Raw genomic sequence first — 22,097 nt, forward strand, 5'->3', positions numbered from 1 at the left:
AGAGTGGTGGTCTCTTGTGTAACACACAGGAGTCAAGAGATTATGATCCAGTCTTTAGAGACAGCTTTAGGATACTATGGCAGACTCATCCTAGCAGTATCAGCAGGTTCAGCTGCTAGATCTTTGTCTGCATATTTGTCACCACGTTGTAGCTACTCTCACTGCTTTTAAATGCCTGACTAGGCAGTTCCAAACCTACACCCATTAACCTAAATTTCCCATTCCCTCTTGTGTTTTCCAATCAACCACTTAGCAAATATCTTCTGTAGTTATCTTATAATAAAAAGTACATTTGAGCCAAATATAGGCTTTACTCCAATTATCCTGTGGATTCATTTAAGTCCTATCTTTATGAAGCTTGAAACCACCCTTGTAAGTCATTCATTTGAATCTGATTCCAGCAGTTACTAAAGGGATGGAGAGAGATTTATGACAAGATGTAAATACCTGATTTTGGCATTTTCCCCTAGGCAGTTTGCAGTGTAAACCATCTTTAAATAAAATCATGTATGTATTTAACATAAACTCTCCTAAACAAACAAAACAAAAAAACCAAACTAAGCCACAAAAGCCCCCAAATTTGTCAAAATACATTTCTGTACTGAACTAAAAGAATACTGTTAAATATTAAGGGATGAGATATGAGGAAAGGACTACCTTCTAATTACAGACAAATTGCTGATTAATATTAAATAACATTAGGTAAATTGAATGAGGGGAAAAAAACATCTATACTCTTGAATTTCTTTGGTCCTTTGTAAATACAGTAAGTCCCCTACATATGAATGAGTTCCATTCCGAGAGCACGTTCGTAAGTCCAGTTTGTTTGTTAAGTCCAACAAAGTTAGCCTAGGTACCCAACTAACACAATCGGCTATATAGTACTGTACTGTAATAGGTTTATAATACTTTTCACATAAATAATACATAAAAAACAAACAGAAAATAAAGAAAACATTTTTAATCTTACAGTACAGTACCTTGAAAAGTACAGTAGTACAGTACAACGGCTGGCATCAAGTGAAGAGCCAAGAAGAGTTACTGACTGGAAGAGTGAGAGGAGGTGGGAGGTGGTAGAGCTGAAGGATCATCAGCAATAGGAGATGGAGGGCAAGCTGCAATTTCACTCACACCTGACGTTGATGGCACAGGTTCTGGTTCCTTGCTGGATTCAATTCTATCTACCCTCTTGAAAAAATGATCCAGTGATGTCTGGGTAGTAGTTCTTTTTTTCCTCATCATAGATGACACAGTAGCACTGGATTGCATTCTGAACGGCTGCTGCAACCTTCATGTACCGTTCTACGTTTGGGTCCTGAGCCTCAAAAACTAATAGTGCCTCCTCAAATAAAGAAACTCCCTTTGCCATTTCCTGAGTCGTGAATCTCTTCCATTCTTCACCAGTACCAGCTGCATCACCACGGCTTTTACACTTGCTCCCGGACATCCTAGGCTTGAAATAAAAATACTGCACTACTGTACTCTATACAGTACTGTACAGTAAAGTACGCAAAAGCACAACCACTTGTAGAGGATGCATGCATGTGACAATGTATGCCAGACACGTGAACTAATTTATGTGATTGGACAGGCAAATGCACGTTCGCCTCTTTGAAAGTTCATAACTTGAAGGTTCGTCTGTAGGGGACTCACTGTACTGTAACATAAACTATTCTTGAGATATTTGCTACTACCACTTACAATTCCAAAAGCAAATTTCTTCAGGAAGTTCAAAGCACAGTCTAAAACCTTAATAATTTTGAAATTGTAGTACCACTAGACAGTAAACATGTTCATACATACACACACATAACAGTGAGTCAGTAAGAGCTTATTATCCTTGCTTTCGTCATTTGATCTTTTTCTTGGTGATATAATTTTCTAAGGCTGCACAGGTCTCAGTATAGTAAGACAATAATGTTTGTTCCCATCCATGTCAAGGCCTGCTCTCACATTTCCTAATTTGCATCAATAATTGATTATGATGTAATAATTTAATCAAAATCGATATATTTGTCATTTAGTCTTTTGTTTTCAATGAATGATATTCAATCAACATTTTAAAATATGAAATATAATAGAAGCAAATATATACAGAAACAAAATAGAAAGTAAAACTTCTATAAAAATAAGTTTCGAGACATTTTTTTGTGACATTTCTCTCTTTTCCCTTTTCATGTCTCTATTTCATAACAGCAGGACAACTAATTAGGTAAGTAACTAAAAATTAGTTGTTTTCTCATGGCTCACTATTTTTATTCTATCATTAAAAAAAAACAAAAACAAAAAACTTACCATATTCAAGAGTGTTGGTACAAGAGCTCTCTAGCTCTAAGGACCAAGGAAGGATTCAAGGAGCCCCCAGGACTACCTAAAGGATGTAGGTCAAGAACTCACACTCAATCAGTCAGTAGTTCATCCTCACCCTTTCACAGATTCTGAGCAATATCAGCAAGTTATCAGTGGAACTAACAACCACAACCTCTAGGCCCCTTCCTCTGTGTGCTTAGGAACCAATCTATGGTTTATTTGGGTAGGGGTCACTGGGATTCCAGCAGGTGGCCATGAAATAAATATGGACCCCTTCTATAATACTTTATTATTGGAATCTCTATGACATACTGGAATGAACACTGTCCTGGGTGGAAGTCATGAGACGGAACACAAATTCTGAGCCCTTAAGTGACTATGGTCAAGCATACCTTTTAAGGAAAAAAAAAGGGAAAAAAGCTAGATTGAGGAAGCCATTCTCAATGTGAGGTTAGGGGAAAGCTGATGCTAATAAGGAAGCTTCACCAACTATTCCCTGTCCTGGAGGTTATTATATGTTAACTCCCTCCCCTTTCTCCCAGAGGAGATCTGTCCCAGGTCTTCTGATTGAAAATCACCTCTAGAATAAACCACTATTCATGGTGGGAGTGTACTTTATCCTTCAAGATTGATGTGATAAGGAAAAAAAGGTCAAGAACCAATAGACTGGATGATCTCTAAGGTAGGAGAGCAGCACATTGTAATGAAAATGGTACAGGACTAGTAGGAAAGAAACCTGGATCATGGTGCTGGCTCTACTGTGACCAGCTAGTGACTTTGGAAAGTCACTTGTTCTCATTTTCTTTTTCTACAAAACTGGTTTTTAAACTATTTGTTCTAAAGATTCTTCCTAATTCTAAAGTTTTATGCATCTATTTAAAAAAAAACAGAGCAGTATAGATGAATGGGGTAGAAAGTGTCCTTGTGGAATTAAGGGTCTTAGGCTTTCTGTCCTAGTATCTTTTGTTGTGTTCCTATGTGGCTGGGCTGCTCTCTATTCTGGCACAGCTGTCTTTCTGGGTTCTCTCTTTACTAGCAGGCTACAAATTTCCCTTCTTATCTTTTCTATTTCCTACATTCCTTGTCTTCCTTTTTTCAGTCTATTCCTGTACTTTGGTAGAACACTTATTCCAGGGCTTTTCTAAGAAAGGGTAAGTGAGAGGCAAATTGTTTTCTGAGACTTTGAATGTCTGACAATGTCTTTATTCTACTTTCACACTTGGTTGATAATTTGGTTGGGTATATCATTCTAATTTGGATATAATTTTTCTTCAAAAATTTGAAAGCATTATCCATATTCTACTAGCTTCCAGTATTGCCTTAGAGAAGTACGAAACTATTCTGACTCCTGATCCTTCACCTGTATCCTGTTTTATCCTCAACTCTGGAATTCTGGATTATATCTTTTTGTTTCCTATGATGTGACGTTTCATAATGGTGTGCCTTTGTGTGGGTCTGCTTTTACCACTGTGCCTGGTACTTGTTGAACCTTTTCATCTGGAAACTAATTCTTCAGTTCTTGAAAAAATTTTCTGTTTTCTTTTTCTGGGACTCATTTGAATGAAGTATTTCCTAGAATGACCCTTCAATTGTTCTATCTTTTTTCTCTCTTTTTGCTCTTCTTATTTTTCTTCAACTTTATCTTCCAACTCTATCAAGTTTTCCATGTCTGCTTCTTTTTTAATTTTCAAAAGCTCTTTTGTTGTTTTTGTTCTTCTTTACAGTATCTTATTCATGTTTCATGCGTGGTGTATCTTATCTTTCTATGAAACTAAATATTAATGATTTCTGTTTTCTCCCTGTACAGACTCTGTATTTTTCAAGTTGATTTTTTCTGGTTTTTGTTTTGGTATCTATATTTCATGTGAGACTCTTTCCTCAGAAATTTAGTGCTCCTCATTGTCTAAAAAGCTGACTGGAAGCTTTTAGCAAGCAAAGCTTGGAAATCTGGACTTCACTGATAATCTGGTGAGGTCTTGTCTTTGAAGAATCCCTAATGTCAGTATCCTTATTTCATTCTTCTTAGACTGGTCAGATTTCCCAGAGATGTATCTTCAAATCTTCTGCCTGGGTGATATATGTCTGGTAACCAAATAGGTGAAGATGGCTAGAAGGCTCTCACCATTCTGTATCTAACCTTTAACTTAACTATTTTCATTTGTGTTTGGTGTGTCCCAGTTTAAAGACCGTTTGTCTTACCTGTCTAGAAAATAGACCTGTGGCAGTCTGCTGAGGCAACAGGGCTTCACGGAGTAGGGAAAGGGAACAGAACATCTAACTACTTCACGCTTTTAACCAATCCCTGTTTTTAGTCTTACAAATATTCTCACTTCCAGAAGTACCCAAGGATACTCATTATCAAGACGTTAGGGGGTTTTACAGTGTATAATCAGGTTACTTCTCAGCTTTCCACACTGTTAAAGGGTTGAGCTCTCTTAAAGTGTTCAGTCCATTATCACTAACCCATCTGCTTTTCAGCAAAATTTTTTGACTCTTATTTTCTTTGTCCTTGTGAGTTTATGTCTTTAAAAATTTCTTCTACTACTATTTTAGTGTTGTTTCAGTAGGGAGCAAAAGTAAATACATATCTTTATTTATGTATAAAGATCCTGCGGCATGTGGGATCTTAGTTCCCCGACCAGGGATTGAACCCGTGCCCCCTGTAGTGGAAGCATAGATTCTTAACCACTGGACTACCAGGGAAGTCCAAAAAGTAAATATTTATATTCAAGCAGCTATCTTTACCCTTAAGTTATATATACTCATATTTACTGTTACTCTTGTTTGCTTTCTTTGGAACACTATCCCTCTTCTGCCTTCTCAACTTGTCCTAGTACCCTGGCATCTGACTTTTTCACTTACCTTCACTGGATATAATATGGAAAGGTTAAAATGTTTTTAAGCATTTACTGTTCTCTGATGATCTAAAATAAGTTTAACCTTTTTTGTATCTCTCTCATGCCATGCCTAAACCCATATACAAATAAGTTCCATTTTGCTTCTGTGTGACAACTACCATATAACATTTTGTAGTTTACAAAATATTTTCACATACAGCATCACATTTTATCCCTAAAAACCCCATTGCAAGGATAGGTTATTTTATACACAAGATGGGAAACAAATGGTTAAACAGTGGTCTGAAATCTGTTCTCTTTTTGAGGGGAAAGGAGAATGCCCAAGGAAAGAAAGAAGGTAACTTGGTCAAATCTCTTCATCAACATGCTAATGACAGACCTCCTGGAAATAAATTATTTGCTAGCCAGAGAATCCTTTCTTGTGGGGGGAGGAGGGGTGTGGCTTAAATAACAGAAATTTATTTCCTCACTGTTCTGAAAGCTAGAAGTCCATGATCAAGCTGTTGGCAAGAGAATCCTTATTTATAAACTGCTTATAGCAGGATGTCTAAGATTGTTTATGGCAAATAATCCTGGAATCTAGGGATTTATGGGGCACAAATCCATAATCCCTGGAAAATGTAACTATGGGCATAAAATTGAGATGCTTCATGACCAAAATGACTTTAATTCTTTCGTGTAAGTAATGTAGAAACCATTTATGTTAACCTTGGCCAGAGTGGGTACCTGGGAGATTGTACTGTAGTCCTGGAACTCTTGCTGCTTTGCCTATGCCTCATGATCACTTGTATACTTGAAATTACAGTTGACCCTTGAACAACGCAGGGGTTAGGGATGTTGCTCCTCTGTGTTGTCCAAAGTCCAAGTGTAACTTATAGTTGCCCTCCATATATGCGGTTTCTCCATATCCATGGCTCCACATCTGCAGATTCCACCAACCACAGCTTATAAAGTATTGCAGTATGTATTACTGAAAAAAATCTGCATAAAAGTGGACCCATGCAGTTCAAACCCATGTTGTTCAAGGGTCAACGGTATTAGTAAAGCTTGATACTGCTAAGATCTATGATATGAATGAGTGTGATTTGACAATCCAATCCTTTGTGTTATCCCACAAGGAAACTGAAGTTCAGAGCAGTTAAGTGATTTGCTAAAAGTCACATACTAAAAAGTAGCCAAATAGGAATAGAAACCAAAGCTTAAATCAGACTCTTTGTACCATGTGATACATCCCAGTAAGATGGAAAAACAAAAAACAAAACAAAACACAATGAAACCTGTGTTGTGGAATCAGAAATAGACTTGCCTGCTGGTTCTATCACTGACCAACTGTTTGACTTTGGGCAAATTACTTACAATGTTCAGAGCCTACTTCCTTACCTATGCAGTACTTCTTACATAAGAAGCAAAAAATATCTTAATGACAAATATAATAGAACAATAGATAAACATGACATAATACAGCAGAACATTTAGAAACATTTTTAAAGGATGGAGGGGGAATAAAAAGTATTGCTTACTTTTTTCTTGTAATGCTTGCAGTTTATTCAGTTCTTCATTTTCTTCATCACTCTCTTCACTACTTGTGCTGCTGACATCCAAAACTATGTCCCTTTTGGGGTCTACTCGGAGAAAATTGCGGCATTCAAAAGTCAGGTGACCAGCTAAGTAAAACAAACAAAAAAATATGAATGACAAAACTATAGATACATTATATTTTTTGCTGTGTTTGTTCACTAAGCAACAAGTTACAATTTTAGTAATATAATGTTTAGTTTTAACTTTTATTCAGTGGGTGGTAGTTTGCTTTACCTGAATGAAATATTCAGAGGACTTTTTCTTTTCTTTAACAGGGCTTCTAATTCAATAAGCATGCTTTTTGGTTACTTCTTATGGATTTCAGGATATTGAATTAATGTACTTACTATGTACTAAAGAAAATATTCTCAACGTTGGATTTTATGTTTTATTCCTTTCCCACATACTTTTTTGCTTCTCAGCTTGACTACTATACTCATGCAATTACACAGCTGTCACCTAATTAAAGGTGCCATAATAACATAATTGAACATGTTCTTCAAAAGAACACCTAAGATTCTACTTCTGACATCATTCAGTCCTTAAAGATTCTCCCTATAAGAAAACTACAACAGGGCTTCCCTGGTGGCGCAGTGGTTAAGAATCCGCCTGCCAATGCAGGGTACACGGGTTCGAGCCCTGGTCCGGGAAGATCCCACATGCCACGGAGCAACTAAGCCCGTGCGCCACAACTACTGAGCCCACACTCTAGAGCCCACGAGCCACAACTACTGAAGCCCGTGCGCTTAGAGCCTGTGCTCTGCAACAATTGAAGCCACTGCAATGACATACCCGCGCACAGCAACGAACAGTAGCCCCCGCTCACTGCAACTAGAGAAAGCCCGCGCGCAGCAACGAAGACCCAATGCAGCCAAAAATAAATTAATTAAAAAAAAAACACTACAACAGTTATCTACTTATTGCATGATGCAATTAAAAAATCAAATATTATTGAATACAAACACCAGAAAAGTACAGGAGATAAAATCACTAATAATACCTAAGTGCTTATCACCCACATGTTAACATTTTGTTTTATTCACTTAATTTTTTTTTAAGTGAAAAACTGCATGTGTGTGTGCACACACACATACACAAAGTTGGAGAGCTTGCACCATCCCCTGGAATCCTGTCCCAATCCCATTCCATTCTCTCTTCAGAAGTTGGTATACTGAAGTTGGTGACTTATCTTTTCAAAACAGAATATTGTATTTTTATTATTTTTTAACATAAACTCAATTATACTTACCTATTATTCTGTAACTTGTTTCTGTCATTCAGTATTATGTTTTGTGATTTATCTATGTTAACATAAGTAGATATAATTATCTCATTTTATCTGATGAATAATGTCCCATTATATAAAAATATATTTACCCTTTCTACTACTGATAGGATCTTAGGTTGCTTCTAGTATTTTGCTATTATAAATAATGCTGAAATGCGTAGCTATTATAAATAATGCTGAAATGCGTAGCTATACACGTCTCTCTGTGCACACATGGCACAGCTTCTCTAAGGCAGTAGCTTTTGAATTCTTTTGACTAGGGCTGACCGATGGTAAAAAATAACAATGCAACCAAGTATATTCATATATACATTCATATACATATACACACTAACCCACAAAAATTAAAACAAAAATTACATGAAGCATTATGACATGTGATATTCAAAAAAAATCAATGCTGATAGAAACCACATAATTGATTTCACAACCCACTAATGATTCACTACAACCCTGGACTAGGATTTATTTCTAGTTCTCTTAATTAAGGGTGAAGCCTTTTGGAAGACCTAGATTTATACAAGAGCATCTCCTAGTAGGGTACCAATCTTGGGCGGGGCCCTGAGCCTTGCCTTTATTCCCTGCACCCTGCCAATACATGACAATAGAAGTTGTCAAGTCTATGGAACTAAGTACTATAATTATCTCATTTTACAGACACAAAACTGAAGCACAGAGTGGTTAAGTAACTTGCCTAAAGTCACACAGCTAGTAATTGCCAGCTAAGGTTTGTACCTACATGCCAGACCAATGGTTTTGAATGTTCATAAAAATGGAGACTATGAAACCTACTTCACAGGGTTGTTTTAGGAATGAAATGCAATGAATCATATCTTTAAACTGCTTAGTACAGACCCTAGCACCAAGTAGATATTCAATACACAGTACCAGGTTCTTACCAGTTATTGTACCAATAAAAGCAAAGGCATATTCTCCCTTGTTCTCACTCAAGGAGTGGCTATGTGGGCAACTCTAAGTGTCCAGTAACAATAAAACCTACAGTTTCATTTAGACTGTTCAGATAAAAATGTGTCAATGCATTAAAAAAACTCTTGTTTTATAATTAGGGTGCCCATGCACTTCTTTCTTGGCCTACAGAGTGTACAGACTAGGCTAACAAGTACTAATTTTTACCAGGCTTTGTCTCTACCTAAGGTCCTGAGTTTTGAGATGATGAAAGCTACATTATAAACTTCTGAATTCTTAAACCCAGTTAATTCCCCAAACTTCACATCCCTATCATTTTGGTTCCCACCCAAAAGTGCAGGTCTCTGTATTCATATTACTTCCCTGAAGTCTCGTCCACACATTGCTCTTTCTGTTCCTCTGACTTAACTAACCATCACCCCCTTCTGTCCCCATCTTTTTATGACAGCTTCTGAAACCTGCAATCCCTGGTGAACAAACTGTGCTACCTGTTCACAGAATGCTCCCTCTACTGCTTTTTTTAAGGGATACTTGGCTCTTTCCTGCAGACGCTTCTTTACAGCTTACCTCTGTATTATTAGCATCCTCCAGGCTCCTCAACACTGCTTCCACATAGCAGTCCCCTACGCTCCCCTTCAGCCCTCTGCTGCTGTGTAACAGCCCCATACACCAAAATTGTTGGAGCCTGGCTCACACTCTAGCTCTTTACCTTAAGCCCTTCCATAGCCTGGACGGACAGCCTATGGCTTTGGATGGCTTTTCTCAGCTCCTTGACATAGTAGATGCCATGGCCACACAAGGCTCCTTGTCATCACCTGGAACTGTATCATGTCTGAAATTTTAAACTCCAATATTATAGTACTTTGACTATAACCTTTTATCCTTCTAGCTTCCTTATTCCCTTACACCCATGCACAGATCTGTTTCTGAATCTCGTTAAGACCTTCAGTCACTTAATCCCTTCATTTTTCTCTTAGTCTATCATTCCTGCCCATCTGAACACTCTTTTATAAGCCTCATTGACTCTTTCATATTCCTGTTCTACTGTACCTCACTGTAAAACAACTAATCTGGGTCAAAGCTATCCTTTCTTTGAGTCGTGCCTACCCCTGAGCAGCCAAACAATGCTTGAACACAATCACACATTCATGGACATGAGCACAAACACAAACTTTTTCATTTTTTGTTTGTCTTTGGTCAACTTCCTCTCCTATTTCCCTTAATGACTTCTCCAAACTAATGCCTGACTTAAATCATTCTTCGACCATTCCCTGGCCCACTCAGTGCCTCCTCCCAAAACAGATGATCCTGCCTCCTAATTTACAAAGAAAATTAAGATTAACAGGCAGCATCTCCTTCTACTTTGTCTCTGCACCTGAAAACAACCATATTTTTCTCACCTAGTTTCCTCCAGACTTAAGAGGTATCCTTGTCATACCTCTTAAGAGAAACTTCCATAATCTTCTCCTGTCTCCAATATCTACCAGATCTCTTCTAATATCCTCTTGGTCTATACACACATCTTATACTTCAAATATAAAACCCTCCATTTATCCCATATTCCCTTCTAGGAATTATTCAATATGATATAAATGTTTGTGTCCCCCAAAATTCATATGTTGAAATTCTAACCCCCATAGGTGATGGTATTAGTAGGTGGGGCCTTTGGAAGGTGATTAGGTTCTGAGGGTGGTACCCTCATGAATGGGATGAGTGCCTTCTAAAAGAGACTCCAGAGAGATCCCTAGCCCCTTCCGCCAATTGGGGATACAACAAAAATCTGTGACTTGGAAAAGGGCTTTCACCCGACCATGCTGGCATCCAGAACTCGGACTTCCAGCTTCTAGAACTGTGAGCAATACATTTCTGTTATTTATAAGCTACCCAGCCTGTGTTATTTTGTTATAGCAGCCCATATGGACCTTAGGACAGTACCCTACTTTTCTCATGTAAATTTCTTTCTTTTTTAAAATTTTATTTATTTATTTATTTTTGGCTGCATCGGGTCCTCGTTGCTGCGCGCGGGCTTTCTCTAGTTACGTGAGCGGGGGCTACTCTTCGTTGCAGTGTGCGGGCTTCTCATTGCGGTGGCTTCTCTTGTTGTGGAGCACAGGCTTCAGTAGTTGTGGCACGCAGGCTCTAGAGCACAAGCTCAGTAGCTGTGGTGCACTGGCTTAGTTGCTCTGCGGCATGTGGGATCTTCCCGGACCAGGGCTCGAACCTGTGTCCCCTGCATTGGCAGGCAGATTCTTAACCACTGCGCCACCAGGGAAGTCCCTCATGTAAATTTCTTGAAAAATGGAAATAACATAGGCCCTATCCCTCACCATTCAGGCATAAATCTACATAGTTTGTTTCATGACCTACAACTCTACTTAAACTGATCTTGCTAAGGTCAGCAAAGCATTCTACCTGGCAAATCCAGTGAACATTTTTCAATCTATTTCTCACAAATCCTACCTGTTACACCTGACATTTCTCCTCAACCTTGAAAACCTTTACTCTTTCGGCTTATATGATGCTGCCTAGTCCTGCTTCTCCTGGCATTGTACCTTCTTGATTGCTTTTTCCTCAGCTCATGCCTATCTATTTTACTCCATCTGTTGATATTTTACTCCACCAAGAGTCTGTTATTCATTGTTCCAAAATTTGTTTATATAATATCATGTAAGTCAAAAAATATGACTGTGGAAAAAAAAACAAAGAGTAGTTGTTTCCATGAAACAAAGCAGTACTTCTGGAAAGGCTTGATTTAGACGAACTGCTTTAAAAAAGCAGTTTTCAAATTAGGTCTTGGTAAGAAGACTGTAAAAACAGGAGAAAAAAACCTAAAACAGTGAGAAAAGGTATCTTTTTTTTCTCAAAGGGGGTGGGTGTCATTGGCATTTTGGGCCAGACAATTCTTCATTGTCCAAGACACTGCAGGATGTTTATAGTTCCTGGACCCTACATACTAAATGTCATACTGCTCTTCTCCGGTATGACAGTTGTTATGGGCAACTAAACAAAAAAACCTTCACAGATTTCCAGGGAAGCTGTATCACCTCTAGTTGAGAACTAATGATAGAAGGATTTTGCACTCAGATTTCTTTACAAGTATTTTAACTGCTTGCTCATCTTTGAAGAAACAAACTACAAAAACTAGAAAATACATTTTAAATATGATTTGCACTCAAAAGATTGTGTGTAACACCAACTAGCAGACCCATGGCAAAGAAAAGGTCATGACTATATATTATATCAATAGATTAGCATTTTTAAGTTAAATAAAATGTTTTTATTTCCTATTGCTGTAATCAAATGCTCAACTACTGAGTCTACTGTATTGAACCTCATTTTAGCATATTTTCTGAGAGCTGTCATAATTATCTGAGACATTTATTGCATGGACAAAGGCTTAGCGTCCTTGTAGCTTTTAAACATTCAGAAGTTGCCAACTTCAAAAAAATTCAAATAAAAACTCATTACAGAAATTACCATTCTTCTAATTTTGCTGAGGCAATTCTGCCATGAAAAAGTGAGATCCATGTTAACCTAGCAACACATTCATGTTTAATTTGAAACTTTTAAAAAACAATATAACCATTATTGAAACATACTGACAATAAAATATTTTTCAATCAAGTACTGAAGTTTTAAAAAGTGTACAATCTAAACCACTCTTTTCACAATAATAGAGAGGAAAATACTCTTTCGTACCTCACTGACAAATATTCAAATTCCTAGGCATTAAAAACATTTTGAAGGGTTTTGTTGACCTTTGTCTTACCTCTACAAGCAACACAAAGATTCTGGCCTCCATATAACAGATAATTTTTAAAATGTAGTTTCTATTAGAAAGAGGTGTACACTGAGAAGACTTTCATCTCTAGCAGCTGTAAGATGTAAATTTAACCCAGAAGGGAAATATTAGTAAATTTTTCCATAGGAGACAAATTAGAAATTGTTTATAATTTAATCACCAAAATCAAAAGAAAGATTTGAATAATATAGCAGAAGGCACTAAACTTGGACAGACAGTCAAAACTATTTGCTTACTTGGCTTCTCTAAATAAATTATAATTACTACAGATGCTTCCATTATTGTCTAATATAAAATAGCAATGAGGAAACTAGATCAACAAGAATTCTATTTCCAAAAAAATGATTTTAATTGCTTTCCTACAAGTCTTAAGTTAAAAGGAGTACAAGTAGATGAACTGATATTAGTAGACAGACTGGGAAATCCATTCTAGATTTTGAAGTGAATACAGCATCGATACATATAGTACTTTCTTAAGTCTTTTTTTTAACGTAAAAATTCAAACAATCTTTATTATTAAGTGCATCACACATAGAGAAGAGTATATACAATGGATATTTACAGTTGAAAGAGAATTAATAAAGTAAATAGCTGCATACCCATCTCTCAGGTAACAGATTGTTACCGGAACCCTAATTAATCTTCTGTGTGCCCTCCCCCCACAAACCACTTGCTGTCCCCCACTTCCCCCAGATAACCACTAGCCTCACTTATGTATGTCTTCTTTGCTTTTCTTTGTGGTTTTACTCCTTATGTATGTACTCCTAATCTTAAGTCTTGAATAAAGAAATGAAGTTAGCAAGGATTGAAAGAACATAAACAAAGCATAAATAAATATAAGCAAATTAAAAAAACGGAAAAGACATCATTGCACTCATTTCTTGCATGCAAGCACATTCTTCAGGAGTTTTTATTTATATGAAGGATATGTATACTTATATGTCCACTTTTGCTAGTTGAGCAAGCTTCAACTGAGCCAGGTTTCAGCCTTTGCTTGAAGGCATGTGACTTGGTTCTCCTAGCATGCTTTTATTCTTAGCCCTTCTACTGGAGATTCATGCCCCAAGTGCTCTCTTATTACATGATTTGAAAAAAAAAAAAATTTTTTTCCATACAAGAACATCTTTATTTCGTTACAAAATAACTCTGCTGTGAATGGGAGTATTAACAACAATCCAGGCTCATTTGCATGTTCTCCAAACAACTTAGAAAACAGTGTAATGCTACTGTTAGAGCTGTTATTAAGGCTTTAGGAATTGTTACATTTACCTAGGGAAATGATACTTGTTTATACTACATAAGTACAAATTTAGACTACATAATTGCTCATGCTGAAGTTTACTTTTCTACTCCATTTCACTAATCATAATGGAGGCTGACTGTTTAAATCAAGGTTTCACCAGTGAGCAGAAATTCTGGGACCAATTTCACCCTTATAAAGAGTTAATTCAATAAACAGGAAAACCTTTCATAAATAGTTTTCATCGCTTTCACCTCTTTGCCTAGTATCTACAAGGATAAGGAATAAAAGAATAAGTATCTATGTACTTTTTTGGGGAATATACTTTCGCCAGACTCCTAAATCTACTACTCCACTTGTACTTCACGACATTTTTGCTAGTCACCAGATATATAGCCACCTGTCACTGGGTCCAGAGCAGGGAAGAAAAGTGAGTATTCGGTGCTGACAGAGGAATTTCTGAATTATCTGCAAACCTGAGCTAAATAACAGGGCTAAAGGACTATGCTCAGGGCCCTGAAATCAAGATGCTAAATCATATTGCCCAAAGAGGCAATGATTCACTGCACAAAATGCAATTTTTTAATGTACTTACGATAGCCACATTTTTTACAGCCTGCTCGGACACTGTCCTTGTTGCAACCTGAAATACAGTTGGATAACATTTTAGGAGACATATAGATAAGTAATAAGAACAAACATTTCATCACATGGAAAAGCTGAGAAAACCACTTGTTATAGAATTTATTTCTCAAAAAAAAATCATCTCTGACCTAGCTTAGAATACTACTCAATTATTATAATTATTAGAAATCAGTGGAAAAGCTAATTTATTCAAATTATTTCCATGACAAATACTTAAAGAAGATATTTTTCTCTAATTCAACAGAAATGCTGTACTATAGTCAAGAGCTTCAACATTCCAGGAATTCTATAACACTGCAGAAGAAATTCCGGGGTACTTTGGCCTGTCTCTCAAACGTAAAATAATTAACTGACTAGATATATACGTAAACATGCAGGTTAACAAATATTTTTCTGCTTACTCTTAGAAGAAAAAGAATTCTAACTTTCTTAAAGGAATTGGTGAAATTCCAGAAACATACTTTACTTGCTAGGTATTGTAAGAAACATCTCAATTCAGCACTCAAATTTTGACAAGAGAAAAAAACTAGTCACATATTTGGTGTGATCAATGTTTAGAAGTATTTACAGTATCTCTGTATAAATAGTGGTACATGCAGGTAATGTTGAAGATACAAATAACAGAGGAAATAAAACTGATTTTTTATTGTGATAACATACATATAACAAAAATTTACCATCTTAACCATTTCAAAGTGCACAATTCAATGGTATTAAGTACATTCACAATGTTATACAACCATCACCACTATCTGTTATTTCCAAAACTTCATCACTATCATCCCAAACAGTCACTGTGCCCATTAAACAATAACTGTCCATTCCCCTTTCCCTCGAGCTCCTGGTAATCTCTATTCTGTTTTCTGTTTCTATGCATCTGCCTGTTCTAGGGATCTCATATAAGTGGAATCATACAATATTTATCCTTTTGTGCCAGGCTTATTTTACCTAGCATAAAGTTTTCAAGGTTCATCCATACTGTAGCACACACCAGAATGGCATTCCTTTTTATGACTGAATAATATTCCATGGTATGTATATGTAGTTGAAACCAATTTTAACCTCCAATACGGGCTTCCATTAACCAATCAGAGGGCCAGTACAGTATTACTCTATTTCTTAATGAAGGGCATCTAACTCCTAAGTCCTTCAAATGGAGATATCTCAGTTTAATAATAAAGTACATATAGTGCAAATGTAATACATTTAATTTTAAAAGAAAGATCATTTTCAAACCATTTCTTTAATGGTATAAAGTCAAATATTAGTCATTTCCCCCTAAAATATACATTGTTGAGTTGTTCTAGTAAAAATACAGTCCGTTCTGCTACGATGTTTTTTTAAAAAACATAAATTTGTTCCAATGCCTCTGATATAAGAGGGAACAATTTGAGGGCAAAGTGTCCATGAAATACACTAGGTGAATATAGAAACCTGCATCCAGTTGCTCTGAGCCTCAAAACGCACACGGACACATCTCAAACGTTTCTAGCAACTTCAGTTCACCATGCGTGCTGTGAGCAGCACCCACCCACATCTGGTGTTATAACTTCCCATCTGATTTTGTATTACTACCTTCCTACCACTACTTCAGAACAACTCATAAGCTACAATTCTTCTGAACGCCTCTTCCACAGCAAACTTCAGGTCTTTTAAAAGGTATAGTGTCCTGTTTATTGCAGTATTTATGTATCTTTTAACCAATTAACATATGCAGATAAGTTCCTATGATTTTTTTATGTATCGCTGATGAAGTTTTTGAGTGTTGTGCCCCAACCTCATTTTTTTTTTTTGTTATTTTATTTATTTTATTTTTAAAATTTATTTATTTATTTTTGGCTGTGTTGGGTCTTCGTTTCTGTGCGAGGGCTTTCTCTAGTTGTGGCAAGCGGGGGCCACTCTTCATCGCGGTGCGCGGGCCTCTCACTATCGCCGCCTCTCTTGTTGCAGAGCACAGGCTCCAGATGCGCAGGCTCAGTAGTTGTGGCTCACGGGCCTAGTTGCTCCACAGCATGTGGGATCTTCCCAGACCAGGGCTCGAACCCGTGTCGCCTGCATTAGCAGGCAGATTCTCAACCACTGCGCCACCAGGGAAGCCTCCAACCTCATTTGTTTTTCCATAAACCTTGTGGGTTTTGTTGCAGAGTATAGAAACACATAAGCTGCATTGTAGCAGAACTGTGGTATAAAACTGGATTAATAATAAAATCAGGCTCTTTCGTTATGAAATAACTGCACGTTGAAAAAGATGCTCAGAGAATCCGGGTCAATGTTAAGTCTGTTCCCACAGAAACCACAGACACTGAATAATACTGAACAAAACTGTACTAAATGCACCATTACCTCTCCTACAACAAACTCAAAATGTTGCAGTGGACAGATTCAAAATGATCTCATCTCAGCATGTATTAGAAATTAACTCATCTTTGACTAAAGACATCGATAAAAATTATCATTCAAGTATCTCCTATTTTTAGAATGAACAAAATATGAAACTTTTTCAGAGCAGTTCATCTTCTTTAACAAGGTTGTAATTTTTACATGCAAGAGAAGTATAACAAGAACTCTAAATAATTTCATATCAGTTATATCCTCACCAGCCTTTGGCTAAATTAAGATTTCAAGCTTCATTTGTCTATCATTTTCACAACTGTCTGGCCAACTAAATACTTTTACCTGGAACTTTGAATCCGATGCAACAGACACAGTAAATCTGAGACAAGTGACACAACGAAATGGGGACAGTTAGTTCATTCTGCTGTCAGGATCCAGTTTCTAGTGGTAGTAATGCCACTGGCAGCAGCAGCCCTAACCAGGTCTAGGCCTGTGCAGGACCTTGGCTACGGGTTCCCTTGCTCTTGTTTGTTTTCTGAGCCTCTATTATCCAGCCTTTTCTTAGAGTCTGTGAGTTTCCTGGTATCTTTCCTTTTCTGCTTAAGTTAACTAGTCAGTTTCTGTTGTCTGGAACAAGAACTCTGCTGATACAATGGTACTTGAGATCCATGTCAAACTGAATAGCAAGACTATAAGGGAGGCCCTGACTCTGATAAGTTATCCATTTCCCCATCTTAGGTTCCCATGCTGTTCTTTGTTCCACTCCTCTTCAAAGTTTGCTAGAATAATAGACCCTGCCTCCCTCGAAATGTTCCTACAATCCAAAAGCCATTAAATAATCATGACCTATAATTCAAAAGCCATCAAATAAAAACTTATAAATTTGGCTACATGTCAGTAATATATTTCCCCCCAGCCCCCACCTATGCTTCTGAGGGTGGCAGGGCAGCAACATACCAAAGAGATGTGCTGCAAAATTCCAGAGGCGCCTCGGTGAGTGAGACATGGGACAGGTGACCTTCTGGAATGGAGGATTCTGGGCCAGTCATGGAGAACCGGAAGCTACAGCAGAGATGATGGAATTCAAGGAAACATCCTTGCTTTGGTGAATGGAGATTTCTTTAGTGGACACTTGGTACCAGCTCTGAGAGTCCTTACCCCTGCCTATTTCCTGCCATGATGTGGGTCAGATGTATGTATTCTCTATCACATCAGAAGGACAGTGCTAATGTGTCTCATTCTTGTGAGCATCCTAATAAAGAACACATATGCTCATAAAAAAAAAAAAATTGGCTACATAACAAAATCTGAATGGCAAAGACCACCAAAAGCAAACTCAAAACACACATGAAAACTTGGGAAAAAACATTTGCAACTCATAGCACCAACAAAGGGCAATTATCCCTACTCTATAAAACCCACCAAAGAATTAAGAAAAAGATCAATAACCAATAGGAAAAAAATGGGCAAAGGAATTGAACAGAAAGTTCACAGAAAAGGAAATAGAAACAACTCTGAAACATAAAGATGCTCAGTCTTATTCATAATAAATGAAATGTACATTAAAATCTAAACTGGGATTCCATTTTCACTTATCAGAACAGCAAAAACTGAAAAGGTTGAAGAGGGTGTGCGGGGACATAAACACATGTATCGCTCGTAGGAGTAAAAGTGAGTACCATCTCCATGGAAAGTAAGCTGACAAAATCTATCAGAACTACCAGCGTACACAGTCCTTTGATACAGCACTTCCACATCTGGGAATTAATCCTCTCAATTTACTTGCACAAATGCATACAGGCTTATGTGCAAAGTTATTCACTACAGCATTGTTTGTAATAGTAAAAAAGTAGAAATAATTTAGTCATCAATTTTGGTATAAAAGAATAAGGATGTTCTTTACTTAATGATATGCAATGATCTCTAAGATATAAAGAGAAAAAAAGCAAACTGTAGAACAGTGTTTACAGAACGTTGCCATTTGTATAAAAGAAAGGAAATTATATATATATCCCTACACATTATATATAATATAGATTATATATATAATATATATATTCCTACACACTTACATATAATATAGATTATATATAGATTATATTAATAGATAGAGATATGTAAAGAGAAGAATCTCAATATACATTGGTTACCTGAAGAAAGGAGTCCTGGGTCCAGGGGGAGAAAGGGTGAGAGACATGTCACTATAGACCTTTTGTATATCTCTAAAATTTGAAACGTGAATGAATTGCCTTCTCAAAAACCAAACCCAGAAACCTCCCTTAGCCCCAACACTAAGAAAAGGTGCTGTCATGCAAGCATTCTTTGACAAAAGGCAATGATTGCACTTGTAAATTCTTCAGAGAAGCTACATTGCAGATTTTCAACAAAATTTTAACTGACAGTTTTAGGAACAAATTGTAGAGGTCTTTATTGATTGTATTTGTTGTATGTTAACAAAGCCTTACTCCGATCTAGAATTCTGTTGAACTTGAGTGGCAGGGGTCCCTCCTCTCCCAGTAACTTAAAGGACTAGAGAATGTCAGTTTCTCTAGATTTGGGACCATGCTACATTTTGTATACAACTTAATGCCTACCATGGTGTAGAGTTGCTAGGAGGTCCTCAACAAATCTTTGTTGCTTTGAGGTTATAAATTTAAGAAAATACTTCAGCAGTTGGGAATCAGTAACTTCTATTGCTCCCAATTGCCAGCTATGAAACTAGTGTCTGCAGTGTCACTGGTCCACCTGAGGCACGATAGGCACTAAAAGAAAAGGAATAAAAGGACAAAAGAGGGCTTCCCTGGTGGCGCAGTGGTTGAGAATCTGCCTGCTAATGCAGGGGACACGGGTTCGAGCCCTGGTCTGGGAAGATCCCACATGCCGCGGAGCAACTGTGGCCCGTGAGCCACAACTGCTGAGCCTGCGCATCTGGAGCCTGTGCCCCGCAACGGGAGGGGCCGCGACAGTGAGAGGCCCGCGCACCGCGATGAAGAGTGGCCCCCGCTTGCCGCAACTAGAGAAAGCCCTCTCACGAAACGAAGACACAACACAGCTAAAAATAAATAAATTAATTAATTAATGGAGTAGCTATTAAAAAAAAAAAAAAACCACCAAGATTATTGGGCTTCACCCTCAGAGTCTCTGACTCTGTAGATCTGGGGTGGGGACAATACTTTTCATTAAAAAAAAAAAAAAGGACAAAAGAAATGAAAATAATGACTGCTGGGAAGGGGGAAATGACGGAAGCACAGGGAACTTTCTGGGATGATGGAAATATTCAAAATCTTTATTATATATATGATTCTTCAAGCTGTACATTTGTGATTGTTCATTTTATTTTCACATATATGAATTATACTTTAGTAGTTAGTATAAAATGGAAAAAAAGTAATAGTAGGGCAAAGAAGGAAGCGAAAAGAGAAACATTAGAAAAGATGAAAAAGCAGGGACAAAATAAAAGGAATGAGAAAACGTGAGACAAAGGGATGGAGTGTTCCTGACAGTAGCCTCAGGCTGTTCAGTGGCCCCCAAAGGTATGGCAAGCCATCATACTGACCTCAATTTATTCTCTTGAAATTTCACATCACCTGTTTCCAAAGTCAACAATTTTGTCACTGGGAACTTTAACAGTGATGCTTGGAACTTAATATTATATTTCTCTCGTGCTGTATATTTTAGATTTTAGGGAAACCTGTAAAAGCTTTCTTTATAATTAAAATATTTTCTGTAATCATTTAAATTTAAAAGTAAACAGCTTAAGTAAGTTTTCTTTGTAGTAAGTAATTAGCAATTGTAATCACCTCTGTCCATTCTTTTCATTTTTAATTTGATTAGATTCAAATTAGATTCCTTTTCTGCTTTGTAAAACTTCAAATTTTACATTTGGTTACTCAATAATAATTTTAGTTATAATTTGGTGACCCTTAAAGATAACTTCAATTTCTTCTGCTTTTAAAATTCAAGTCGTGGCCAGATTTTATACCATAGAGGTGCTATATAATATGTATATAGCATATGTACTCTGCTGAAGTTGAATGCAGAGTAAAATGCCATGTATTTAAACTTTTCCACTGCTTTATATTAAGAATTTATAGATATAATCCTTTCTTTGGGATCCCCAAAGATTGTACTGAAGGCAAAACAGAAAGAACAGCAGAAATAAAAAATTCTCTGCATATTAAAAAAATAGGTTAAATGAGTTCCCTCATGTAAATATTTTAAAAGAGCAGATGTCCCCACCTTCAGTTAAAAATGCCTTCATAATCATTTGACCCTCAAAAGAAGAGATAAAAGTAAATCAAAGAATTGCTTATTTTAAACTACTGGCATGAAAGAGCTAACATTTAAGTAAATGTATTAAATGCTTCCACTTGCTTGCCTCACAAAATACAAATAACCTGTGAAGAAAAAAGGCTATAGATATTACCAGTTTAAGATAAGAAAAGACATGGAGAAGTTTAATTCACTATCTAATGAAACAGAGTCAAGACTGCTGTCTAGTTTAGTCTGTTTACTTTAGTAACAGATTCTGCTCAGCAGCAATTCTAGTGATCATCCCTCTAAATATTATTTACCTATAATGGGCATAACTCTGAAATAGATGTGAGAGAACATGAATAAAGTTCCTATACTAGAGGAAACTTACAATATACTAGGTTATCTAGGCTAATGCATCCACAGCTATAAGGCATGCTAGACTGTGCCAGTTTAAAGACATATAGCTCCATTAGTAAGCAGGAAGAACTGTCTGGCATAACTTTCCATTGAGAGATCAGGAAAGCTTCCCGCAGGTAGACATGGACAATAGAGCTGGGACAGTGATAACAAAACCATGTAGGTAGAAAAGCACAGAGGTTCTGAGAATAGTTGGCCAGGTCAGAAGACTGCAGAATGCATGAGAGCAGTGGTGGGAGGAAAGGGCAGCAAGAGTGATTCGGCTGTGCTTAGGCAGTGTGTACTACATTCTTGCAGAGATGGGGAGCTTTGGCATTATAACAGTTTAGAAGTGAAAGAAAGCTTAGTCATCAGCTCCTTCACCATAGAGACAAGGAAACTGAGCCTCTGAAAGGTTAAGGTGCTTGAAAAGCAATAGAAAATTCACAGATATGGGTCAAG

General features: G+C 37.1%; 1 protein-coding gene across 3 annotated transcripts in view; it reads right to left on the minus strand.

Annotated features, from left to right (window-relative positions):
• The window catches only part of SREK1IP1 (SREK1 interacting protein 1), a 48,998-nt gene that overhangs the window by 23,016 nt on the left and 3,885 nt on the right, over positions 1-22,097 (minus strand). For 2 of the 3 annotated variants that reach the window (XM_061189298.1, XM_061189296.1), the window contains exons 2-3: positions 14,599-14,646; positions 6,689-6,832 (exon numbers count right to left, since the gene is read on the minus strand). In XM_061189298.1, coding sequence (XP_061045281.1) covers positions 6,689-6,832; positions 14,599-14,646 — 192 coding nt within the window. The remainder of the gene's footprint in view (positions 1-6,688; positions 6,833-14,598; positions 14,647-22,097) is intronic. The other variant, XM_061189297.1, reaches the window with a different exon arrangement.

The sequence above is a fragment of the Eubalaena glacialis genome, chromosome 4 (assembly GCF_028564815.1).
Source record: "Eubalaena glacialis isolate mEubGla1 chromosome 4, mEubGla1.1.hap2.+ XY, whole genome shotgun sequence".
Classification (NCBI taxonomy): Eukaryota; Metazoa; Chordata; class Mammalia; order Artiodactyla; family Balaenidae; genus Eubalaena; species Eubalaena glacialis.